The sequence below is a fragment of the Delphinapterus leucas genome, chromosome 11, assembly GCF_059928025.1.
Source record: "Delphinapterus leucas isolate spDelLeu-1000000601 "Yukka" chromosome 11, BTC_Dleu_Yukka2, whole genome shotgun sequence".
Lineage (NCBI taxonomy): Eukaryota > Metazoa > Chordata > Mammalia > Artiodactyla > Monodontidae > Delphinapterus > Delphinapterus leucas.
The window spans coordinates 76,401,513-76,413,975 of NC_143139.1; the positions used below are offsets into that span (position 1 = coordinate 76,401,513).

General features: G+C 45.8%; 1 protein-coding gene across 2 annotated transcripts in view; it reads left to right on the top strand.

The window, feature by feature from the left end:
• Nucleotides 1–12,463, top strand: part of PLXNC1 (plexin C1) — a 141,963-nt gene that overhangs the window by 108,797 nt on the left and 20,703 nt on the right. For both annotated transcript variants that reach the window (XM_089921132.1, XM_022562399.3), the window contains 2 exons: nucleotides 9,562–9,739; nucleotides 12,000–12,103. In XM_089921132.1, the coding sequence (XP_089777258.1) occupies nucleotides 9,562–9,739; nucleotides 12,000–12,103 (282 nt within the window). The remainder of the gene's footprint in view (nucleotides 1–9,561; nucleotides 9,740–11,999; nucleotides 12,104–12,463) is intronic.

Here is a 12,463-nt window from a genome sequence, read left to right on the forward strand (position 1 = left end):
GCCCCATAAAGTCACTTCCTCTAGGGCCAGAAGAAACCATCCTCCGCCAGCAAGGCACTGCAGGCTGGTGTTCAGTGAGGCAAACTGCCATTACATTCTCCTGCTCCGGGCTAGGAGCATCGGGGGAGGGTTTGTACACACACGCACACACACAAACGCGTGCACACACACACACACACACACACACACACACAAGCGTGCACGCACACACAAACGCGCGCACACACACACACACACACACACACACGACTCCTCTAACATCCAGGGATTCCGAGTTGACAGCTAGAAGAGAGATAAGCCCTATTGCTCTAAGGTTTTTCCTCCTTTGCAAACTTTTAGGCACGTTCGATTTTGTGGCTGAAGAATCTCGGGCTCTCCCTAAGGGTGGGCTGTGTCTAGAGAGTCGTTCTGGAGCGGATCGCCCGAAACTTCGGAGAAGCGAGTGAAGGTTGAGGATTTCAGTTCCGGGAAAGTGTACCACATGGGAGAAAGGACATTTGCTTCACTTTCAGGAGGCGATGAGAAAACCCAATAACTCATGGCAAGTGTGCTGAATTAGCAAGAGAAGGTTGACTTATAAACAAAGTTAAGCGAGAAATGGTTTTTTGAACTCTTAAACCCAGGAAATGAGCCTGCCAATCGGCTGTATCAGAGATAGCATCTTGGCGCCCTGGGAAACAGTGTTCTGACAAACATAATATTGCCCTCATTCTCATATCTATGAGAAAGTCTTTAAGATTATTAGAAAGTCTTGGAAAAGCACAGATACTCGCTTATAGAAATCTTGATGCCTCTGCTATGATTTATTGAACGTTTCCACCAGCCCACACTAGCCTTTTCCCCCACTAGTTACCACGTTGCGGACAATCCTGGTTTGTAAAATATTTCACCTCTGACACAGCCCTAGCTATCCCTAGCAAGAGTTCCTCAGCTGCAAGCTTCCTTCAACGCGGCCGCTGGGCCCTCCACTCCCCAGCTCCTTCTGTTCCATTTAGTTTGTCCTTTCAGAAGATCCATTATCCCCATAATTAAACAACCCACTGTCCCGATTAAGTCATTCTCTGTTACTTCAATTACATCCCATTGTTCATTAAACCCTGATGTTTGCACTTCAGCAATCTTGTTTTTAATACTCCTAGCATTTGTGGAGAAACAGTAAAGTTAATTAACAATTCTTGAGCTTTGTTTTTCTTTTTCTCTCTACCATAGTGCAAATCATTTCCATTATGACTTGCAATAATACTGAAACCATTACTAACTCCATAGTTACTGTTCTGAGCTTCTGATCAGAGAAGCGAAACCATTTTTTTATAATCATTTGAGGTAAGTCATCCTACTTGACGGCAGGCAGTGGAAAATGAAAATTTAACCTTAAATGAGTGCTTTAAATGATTCTCCTCTTCATATTCTTTCTTCTCACACCCATAGTCTTGGGATTAGAAAATAATTTCGTTACCTAAATACACACGTACTTAATTTTCCTCTTTATGGCTCAAATATGACTCTGTTACTTCATCGTTAAGGATTCTTATTTATACTTGTTCCCCTCAGAGAATGGTAACTTTTATAGCAAACCACGGTGGAGATAAAGGCATTTTTAATTTATTTATTTATTATAAAATTTGTTTTATTTATTTATTTTTGGCTGCACTGGGTCTTCGTTGCTGTGCCTGGGCTTTTTTCTAGTTGCAGCGAGCAGGGGCTGCTCTTCGTTGTGGTGCGCGGGCTTCTCATTGCGGTGGCTTCTCTTGTTGCACAGCACAGTCTCTAGGCACGCAGGCTCAGTAGTTGTGGCTTGCAGCCTTTTAGAGTGCCGGCTCAGTAGTTGTGGCTCGCGGGCTCTAGAGCACAGGCTCAGTAGTTGTGGTGCACGGGCTTAGTTGCTCCGTGGCATGTGGGATCTTCCCAGACCAGGGCTCGAACCCGTGTCCCCTGCATTGGCAGGCGGATTCTTAACCACTGCACCACGAGGGAAGGAAGCCCAAGGCATTGTTTTAGATTTGTCTTTTATGGCACTGTCAAAAGTCAGCATTCCATTTGAAGTTACTGTTATCTAGAGCAGGAATCAGCAAACAACCACCTGTGGGTCAAATGTGGCCCTGCTGCCTCTTGTTATAAATAAAGTTTTATTGGCACACAGCCATACCCATTCATTCACTATTGTCTATGGCTGTTTTCCTGCTTCAGTGGCAGAGTTGAGTAGTTGCAATAGAGGTGATACAGACCTCAGAGTCCTAAATGTTTACTATCTGGCCTTCTACAGAAATTTTGCCATCCCTTAATCTAGAGCTTGACATAATAGAGAAAAAAAAACCTAGAATCCACTCTCCTGCTCACCCCCAAAAATCCTGGCCTGTTTCCTCTCCTTCTAGGGACACAGCAGTGGAAATGCCTCACCACTATCCACAAAGCTGAAACTTATGGGCACTCTGCCAAAAAAACCCAGAAAACTGTGAAATACATTAAACCTAAAATACTGGAATCAATCATTTTGGGCTAAATTGGACAGATTCTCACTTGAGTTTTGCATGAACAAGTGTTAGTAAATGCTAGCAAGTGTATAAGACTGGTGAGAGAAACTTAAATTTGAGGAAATTCTCTCCATTAACTTAATTTTTTTCTTCAAAATGGAAAAGGCCTTTCTCCCTCAGTATTCTGTCGGGGGGTTAAATACCCTGACCCAGGAAGCGTGGGGCTCTCCGTCTTTGGTGGGGAAAGGAAAAGGTGGGTGGGGGAGGGGAGGTCGGGCCGGCAAGAGCAGCATTAGAGGGGCGGCTGGTAGAATGTCCCAGGGCTGACTCAGCTTGAGAAAAACCTCAGGTCAGAAGCTTTTCTGAGACTTGGATTTCTAACTCTGGGCTCTTGCTGCTTCTACTGAACTTCTGGAAGTGGTTTTCTTCTCTCTAATTCAGTTTAGTATAAGAACCAGACTTTTCTCTTGACCTTCATCTGGCTCTGCAGTGAAATTCGAAATATATTTTATAGGTTTTATTTAACGAAAGCAATTATTGGCCTAAGACCGTCTATGATAAAGTCGCTGGCTTGTAATAAATTCTTTTAAAATTGATTTGTAGGTTTTAGAAGGTATTACAGAAAGGATGCAGCAACATCCCTGCCCTTATTAGCTAAGAATATGGCTGAGTTAATGAGGTAGCTGCATCATCCTTTCCCCACTAAACTGGGGAAAATGTGGGGCAATGCCTCTTCCCCTGCTTTTGATGTGTCCTCTTAGCCCTCTGCAGCTTGTTTTTTCTACCTCCCCAATGCCTGAAACTGCCAAGTTGTGTGAAGGGCCCATGGGTAAAGCTGCTAGTGAAGCAGGAATGTGGTTGTATGTCGGGGTGCTGTGTTGTTCAGCTCAGAAGAGGTGGGGTTTGGAGTCTGACCGTCTTGGGTGTGAATCCAGGCTCAGCCGCGTTACAAACTGGCTGTGTGACCTTGGGCAAGTCACTCAACCTCTCTAAACCTGTTTCCTCATCTTTAAACAAGTGGATTACTTTAATTAAACCCTAACCTTGTACATTTTTTATGAGGTCAGGAAATAATATCTGTAAGATGTCTAGCCATCATGCCACGGAGTAGGTACTCATTATTTATTTATAATAGCTTTTCCCGTCTGAGCTGTTTTTCTTATCAACAGTATGGTTGAAGCAGAAACTGTCCCCTCACCATTGGTTGGTTATTTGGTTGGTTGGTTATTGATGATGGGTGATGCAGGGCAGTTGATTAGCTGCATCCATTGTCATTAAAAGCTTATGTTACTATTGAAAATGTTACTCGTAACCCCTACGTGTGGGCTTTTACAACCTATAGCAGACAATATCCCACTGGACAGATGTGGACAGGAGACCACAATGACACACCTGCCCAGCTAACTTGGACTGCAATCCTGCACATCTAAAAGGGCTGGATTGTGGCCTGCTGCAAAGGACCGGGTCCTTCCAGTCTGGTCCTCTCTCTGGCTTTGGTCCCTGTGCCTTCAAGATAGCCTTGCCCTTCTAAGAACCCTTCTTGATAATAGAGAAGGCATTGTTCCTGAATCCATTGTTCCTTGAGACCCAAGATACCTGTGGCTGAAGCAACAGCGGAGTTTCTCTCTCTCCCACATGAAGTTCTGAGGTGGGCAGCCCAGCACTGGTGGGCGCCTCTGCTGGGATGTCCTCGCAGACCCCAGCTCCTCTCTTGCTGTCCTGAGGTCACCTCATGATCTAAGGTGTTTGCCCCCTGCCAGCCTCCTTCCACATTCCAGCCAGCAGGACATATGCTGAGCTATAGAAAAGTTGACCGACGGTCACCAGCTGTCTTTTAAGGAAGTTTCCCAGGGGCTGCCACATAACACATCTGCTTAATTTCATTGACCTAAACTTAATCACATGGCCATACCGAGCTGCAGCAGAGGCTGGGAAAGGTCGTCTTTATTCTAGGTGAACGTGAGCCCCATAAAAATTCCTGTCAGTGGGGCCCAAGCCACAGGGTGCTCCAGATTGAGTGGGTTCCATGGGGTCCCATGCCAGCCAAGGTAAGGAGGTGGAGCCTCCTCTGCTGTGTCCAACCTGTCTGCTTGGATAGCGTTTATTGAGAACCTCAGGCAGATTGGGACTGCCCTTCGGAAGTTTATCACCTCGACTGGCCTTTGGCTCTGCAGTTAAGAGTGTGGACGTATCCTAGTTATGACCCTCAGCAGCTCTGCGATCTTGGACACATTTCTGAACCTCTGTGTCTCAGCTTCTTCATCTGTTAAATGACACTAATAATAGCGCCCACTTCAGACAGCAGTTGTGAGGATTAAATGAATTAGCAAAGCACACCCAGCACATGGTGAGTGTTCAGTAAGTGTTGGCTATCATTATTAGAAACCTCAAATTGTATTATCTCCCTCAGCTTTTGTTTCTGTAAATAGTGCAGGGCTTCTCCCTGACATGGAAGGTGGTGGTTTTGGAAAGGCAAGCATGGTTCTTCAAGTCCTCTACCCTCTATTCTCCCCAAAGGAAATGGGATTCTTTATCTAGACTTCCTAACCTCATAGCCTGAGTAAGAGATTGAAGCTTGCTGCACATCAGTCTAATAGGAGTTGAAGCCAAGTAACTCCATGGTCCAGAGGCCTCCTCCTGTACTGTTGTACATGTTGCTCCTTTCCAGACCCAGTTCAAGTGGCCCTTCCTCCATGCAGCCTTCCTTGATTTCTCTCCCTTTGAAAACCCTCCTCCGAGCTAGAGGTAATATCTCTCTGAACCTCTAAAGCACTCCATCTGTACCTACTGTTTTCTTCCTGGTATTAGAATTTGTCGTGTATATCCCACAGTTGTTGTATCAGTCTTCACATACTTCCCAGGCAGGACCAGTGCCAGCTTCTATTGTATATCACCTGCAGTGCTCTGCACACAGTACGTGCCAAGTAGGTGGGTATCAATGAAGGTAGGTGGGTATCAATGAATGACTTTATCTACCTCAGCGTCAACAAAATGAGCTCTGTCAGATTAGGTGCAGGCAGATGTAAGTAAGAGAAAATATGACTATTGGTGTGTGACATCCTAAGAGCATGGAATTGCACTTAGAGCGGGAAGTCTGGAGGCAAGCAGCCCTAAGGTAGGTCCACGTACTCAGCAGTGTCAGGGCTCTGGGTCACCATCTCCTTGCTCCTCTTGGCCCTTCCTCTTAGTCACAAAATGGCCGCCACAGCTCTAAGCACTGCTCTCCCCTTTTGTAGAAATGCTTTCCCTTTATGTTTCGTTGGCCGGGACTGGGTTACATGACCAGTCCCTGGTGAATGAGGAGAAGAGAGCTGCCACCAGAAGAAGGAAGAGAGATGGCTGCTGATTGTACAATCAACCATATCTGTCGCCCCAGCTTTGCCGACACTTTCGTAGCCAGAGCAGTTCCTCTTAACAGAGGGGCAGAATTGGGGGGAAGAGACCAGGGTGCATTTTAGAATGCTTTAGCCTTTTGTGGGTCTTGAAAATTAATCACCATTCCATAGATTTGAACCGTGCTTAGTTTACAAAACATTTTCAGGCTTTGAAAGGCAGGCTCAGCAAATATTTAAAAACATGGAGCTTGAGTTCCTGCTTCTACCTTTTTCTTGCTGGGTGATCTTGTACAATGTACTTAATCTCTCTGTACCTCGGTTTCTCATCTGTAAAATGGGAATAATAATAGAATCTATTATATGTCATAGGGTTGTTCCTGAGATGAATTTATGTATATTAATACACATCATTTGTCCTGGTGCTTGGCACACAGGAAGCACTCCTTAATTTTCTATTATTACATGTCATGATTTAGTGATCCTGTCACTCCTTCGAGATAAGAACGATGAGAATTTTGAGGCTCAGAAGAGTTAGAGGACTTGCCCACGCTCCCACGGCTAGCTAGCAGGAGAAGGGGATGATCCAGGTGGCCTGGTGCCAGTGCTGAGGACCCTCAACCCTCCTGTCCTCTCTGCTCAAATTCTCTGGACACTTACTGAGGGTGAAACAGTTGCGTCTGGTGGCTGAATATTGTTTCAGAGGCGGCGCTTTGGTTCCCAAGTGTATTGTGAATCATCTGAGAACGAGGACCATGTCTTACGCTCTCTCCTAACCCTGAGTAGCACACAGGACGGACTCTGGTTAAGTGGGTTTTGAAGGGGAGGTGGCACTTCTGTGGGGATCTTCCTTGATGGGGAACAGAGGCCCAGCGTGAGCTTTTCAAGCCTGGGGGTCGGGTTAAGGGGCAGGGCCTGCTCTGAGATCCCCCCGCTACTCTTACACATTCAGAAATTGCTGTTGGGGCGCTAAGCGTTAGCGGCATAAAAAATGAACACAAATCAATTTGTGTCTGAATTTACTCTCAGAATTCCCTGTGGACTCTATAAAATGCCATTTTACCTTTTTCCCACCCATCTAGCTGTGAAGGCAGTGGCAGATTTACGTTATTTTACATCCAGTTAAGGGTTTTTTTCCCCTTTTGGTTATGTTTTAAAGGAGAACATTTATTGCCTGTAAAGAGGTGTGTTTTTTTTGAAGACAATAGTGCCCTTTAGGTAGTCACAGAATGTTATTTCGCAAATACCTGTAAAACTATTAAACAGGCTGGGATCGCTGTAGCCCTGATTAAAAGGGCCTTTTCATTTGTCTTTATCTTTGGAAGCCCTGTGAAATAGCTTAACCACCACTGCTGCTACTGGCGAGACCAACTCGTAGAGAAATACAGGGAGACACGGGCAAGTATACTCAGACCGTACAGGGCAGGACTGACGTTTGCCCCTCCAGGAACCCCGTTTGTGCTGGGAATGCAGCTTAGGACTTTGGTTATAGTCTGATCTAAGGTTCCTGGCGGTCCAGAGGGTTCCTGGGCTGTAGCTGGGACAGAGAGGAGGAGGGAGGGCCCAGGGGGTGGGAGGGACCGAAGCTGAGTGGTTCAAGTTGCCACCCCTGGCTCTCCATTTACAAGCCGGGTCCCTAGAGGCACAGGCCTCTGTTTCCTCACTCAAAAAGTGGGTATAATAATAATACACCCTCCTGCCCCAGGATATTGGGAAGATTAAAAGAATCGTGTCTTGAAATGTGTTCGGCAGGGTGCCAATAAATGTCACTAAAAAAGGAGGTGAGGAGAGGGCTCTGGCCTGAGGCTTCTCTGCCGTGGTTCTCAACCTCCACCCTGCTTCTCGCCCAGCCAGTATGTCAGTGTTTGCTAGCAGTCAGGAGTCCCGCATCCCTGCCCAGTGAGCCACTGGCCCAGAACACCAGTGTGCTCTGAGAACAGGCAAGGGAGCCACTCTCTGTCCCAGAAAAAAGAAACTCTCACAGGCCAGACAGAGACCACGACTTAACCTCAGACTCCAGCCTCCACTGATTCGGAGTTTCATCTGAAACTCGGTGAGGACTGCACCAAGGTTTACGCTCGCATAATTATAAACTGGATTGGAGAGGCAAGATGTAAAGGCAGTAAAAAGAAGTCGTGCCTCTGAGCACCTCCCCAGAGCTTCAGAAGCCCCTTCTCCGTGTCTGGGGTCCTTAAGTCCTATCTCCTGAGTCAGACACTGTTCTAGGTGCGACTTGATTAATTCAGTTCATCATCACGGAAACCCTGGGAGGCAGTTACTCTTGTTGTTCTGACTTTACAGGTGAGAAATCTGAGATACAGAGAGATTACCCAGCTAGTTAGCGGTGGGCTGGGATTGAACCCAGGAGTCTGACCCTGGAGCAGGTGCTCTGTCCCGTTCTCCTTCGGGCAGCTTGCTCTTTACTCTGATAGAGATACTGACCATGGAGTCAGGGTCCCAGCTGCTCGAGGCCGCCTGAGTCTGTTTCCACATGAAGGCATACTAATACTAACAATAATCATAGTGGTAAGTTATATGAAATAGTAACACCCCTTTTATTATTACTGTTATCATCACCGTCGAGCCTTTCCCAGCAGCCTGCCCCGTGCCAAGCCTTTGGCGTGCATGATCTTATTTAATCTCGATAGAAACACTAGAGACCAGGTACTATTCTTATACCCATTTTAAAGTTGAGTTAACCCTAAGGGTCCCCATTTTCCACATTATTTGTGTTTTAATTTTTTAAACGTTTCCATTAGTTAATCACTTTACATTCCCTCGCTGCAGCCAGGCTCAAAAACACGAAATAATCGTGCATTTCACACCACACCCAGGTCCCTCTGGCTCCATGATTACCAGGGTGGCTTAGAATCTAAACTGTATATTGTGCTAATTTCAAAATACTCTCAGCACTTCCCTGAATCAGTTCCCCCAAGGATCCTGAGTATGTAACTTTGTTGTTTTAGATCTCTTTATTCTTAGGCAAAGTAAACCTGAAATTGCTCTTAAATTCCTTTTGAAATATTCCCTAGTTCTGTGTTTTCACACATTCACCAAGGCCTTACTTCTCCCATTAGACTGATTCTGAGGTTTTGCTGCACTGGGAGAATGTTAACTGACAAAACCATAAGTAATGGCACTGAAATGTAATTAATGCAAGAATTATAGTACAGGGTGGGGATCTCAGTGTTTTAATGAGAGCTCAAGAAACTGCCTGGCTGAAGCAGTTGAAAGTGGAGGCGGAGAGGCACGTTACTGTAGTTAATGCTGCATATTATAAAGTGACCTCTTTGGCATGATCAATACAGAGACCTCATAACCTCTCCTGTCACCTGGAAGTTTGCTACTAGGACTCTGTGGTCCTGTAATGAAAAAGATAGTCACCAGTCTGCCCTCATCTACTGTGGAAGCTTTCCAATTTTTTTCTTTTTCGAGGATGAAATTAGAAATCACCGTTTTTAGAGTATTTATATGTGTGTGTGTGTGTGTATATATATGCATATATATATATATATTTTACTCAGATATATTTATTCAATGCTTGCTCTGTAATGAGAGTTTTACCTTTCTGTTTTCCTTTCCATTATCCCTGAAAAGAATGGATTATGGAAAAAAGATTCAAGTGGTATAATGCGATATGGTGTTTGCTAATGTGCTGTCAGAGGTATTAGTAGGACTCGCCAAGGTTTGTGTCTTTGACGAATGCCTTTCAGATTGCAGGTATCTAATAGACTTGGAAACCTGTTTGTATCTTGCAGGCATTAACCGTCACCTTTGAAAAAATCCCAGAAAATGAGAGTGCAGATGTCTGTCGGAATATTTCAGTCAATGTTCTTGATTGTGATACCATAGGTCAAGCCAAGGAAAAGATTTTCCAAGCATTCCTAAGCAAAAACGGCTCTCCTTATGGACTTCAGCTGAATGAAATTGGTCTTGGTAAGGCGATACGGGAGCTATTTTGTCCCAATCCCCTGATGAGCATCCCTTCCACCTTCGCTCCTTCCTGGCCCCCCGCATGTAAGCTCTGTTTGGTGAAGCTTACTAGCCTGGGTTGTTCCCAAAGGGCATGTCTAGAGGCCAGGAGACTGCATGGTTCTCCCACAGGTATCATGACTCCTTTTCCTAGGAAGCAGGATCCTTCAAAGATGCTGTTTTGTTTTTTGTTTTTTCTTCAATATTATGTTTGTAAATCAGATTCATGAGATTGCTAACCCTGAGACCAAATGAATTCACCTTGCACCAAGAAGTATGGAAAGGTGTCAACCTCAGGCCCTCTGTATGTGTTGTATTTCACATTGGCATTTGATTTGTTTGTTGTGACGCTGAGTGTGTCATTAGCGGGTGGCTCAGACTCTGGGTGTGAAGGCTAGAAAGGTCATCTTCCTCTCTGCTAATCACATCCTGCATTAAGTATAGTCTCCATCCTCCCCCAACATGAAACAGCATCTGCTCTGAATTCATTTTCGGGCTCTATTGGTATACTGCAAAGGCAAGCATATGCGTGAGCGAGCTAACAGGGCTCCACTTCACTCAAATGTTCATCAACATTTTAAAGTTGAGCTCCACGCAGCCCTCCCAGGAGACTGTCGTGGGATTTTATAGCAGATAATGGGACAGGAAAAAAGAGTAAAATCGCCAACAGTGACAGACAGCATAACAAGGTTCATCTCTCTTCCATGTACAGTTGTAGCCTCCACGAAGCAGGCAATTAAAATCGTCCCACCGGGCCCTCTAAGTCAGACTCTCTGCTGAAAGGCCATTGCGAGAAGCCTGGGGGCGGGGTCCGGCACATTTGAGTGAAACCATGCAAATGTGTAGCAACCCCAAGACCTGGCTTCAAGGAAAGCAAGGCCACTAAAGCACCTCTCAGCCACCTCTCTTCTGCTTCCTTCGGTTGGCTGGATTATTGGGCACTTCAAGACCATGTGAGCTCATTTGGGTAGACGCAGGGGGCAAAGGGCAGCCCCGGCCAGGAAACCATGACGTGACCCAGGGCCATCAACTTCCTTGCCCTGAGCCTACATCTCGAAGTATTGCTCTGACTACCAAGGAGGTGGCCGCTTGGAGCCGAGGACTATGGGAAAACGGCCCGGTGGCCTCAGTCCTGCCGCTGCCTGGTCCGTAGTATCATCCTCACACCATCCAGGGTTTGTGCCCATCAGGTGTTCCTGGCCTCCAATGTAGTGGAGGCAGGGAGCAGGACAAGCCCACTAGAAGCTTCCCGTTACAGTCTGATGGCAAATGGCTTCTGCATGTCTGCTCATCTTCCAAACTACCTCCGCGGCTAGCCCCAGAAAACTAAGGCAAAGCCTTAGAAACCAGCCATAAATTGTGTTAAAATCCAATACGAGAAGCAGCTGTGCTGAGATCTCTTATAGCAGAGGCTCACAAACTCCAATTCCCAGAGGGGCAGGAAGTTATAAATAAGGGGTGTCAGCCCACCTGGGATAATGGGAAATGGTGGGACCCGACTTAACTGGGGAAAGACACCTGCCACGTAAGGGGGCAGTGCTACTTAGCTTCATCCCATGATTGCCACGGGGGCCGGTGTGGTCAGTGTTACCAGATGATCCAGTTTTTTAAAAGAGAAATCACAGGTCCTAATTTTTATGTGCAATCTTCCAATCTTTAAATGTTGGTGCTGAATTGACATATTATCATTAGAATAATAATAAATGAAACATGGTGCAGGTTCACAACAAGAAAAAACCCCACATCCATGGGCCACATTCTGACCCTAGGGCACAAGTTGGCAACCCCTGTAAAGGAGTTGAAGCCCATGGCGTTGGCATACGAGCCCACCAGCGCACCGCACACGGGGACCGACGGAAGATGGTTCCCAGAGCACCTGCTTGTGAACACACAGGTGTGGGCATACAAGTTTGCTTTTGGAATTTTCTGAAGAGCTGAGTCTCTCTGAGGATGCCTTATTTTGTCTTCCATTGGCTTTATTTCCAGGCTTAGCCTCAGAGTAAAAGCTTCAGGGAAAAGTGGTCTTACACGTCAGAGCCCTAAACACAAAACAAAACTGAAGTCAGGCTACCAGTCTGGCTGATCTGTCTTCCAAACCACTTTATTTGTTTTAGCTAGTTAGCAACATAAATAATAATTGCAAAAGTGACAGGGTAGCATTTTACATTCCTCATTGTCATGTTAAAAGAGAACAACATGCTCTTTCTTTTTTTTTTATTCCCAGAGCTTCAAGTGGGCACACGACACAAAGAGCTTCTGGATATTGACAGCTCCTCTGTGATTCTTGAAGATGGAATAACCAAGCTAAATACCATTGGCCACTACGAGGTAGGAAAAGATTTAGCACCCACCAGCTCCTTCCTCATCCCCAACCCTAACCGGATTAGATCATCTCCAGGACCACATAAATTCTTATTACAAGACTCTCACCCATTTTCTGGAATCATTTGCAGGTTGCTTATTTCTGGGTCAGAAGTTTTCCTTAGTTGCTCGTGGTCTGCTCATTTCCCGGTACCCCCTCTCCCAGAGCTGCGATTTTCATGTAACCCAGTCACTCTCCATCCTGCGGTTTAGGTCGGAAACTTCACCCTTACCAGATTCTCTGGCCTGTTCAGTGGAAGAGGTACTGTTCAGCTTGACACTGAACAGAGCCTCTAAAAGTTGTAAGTTGCACTGCTGTTCATCATT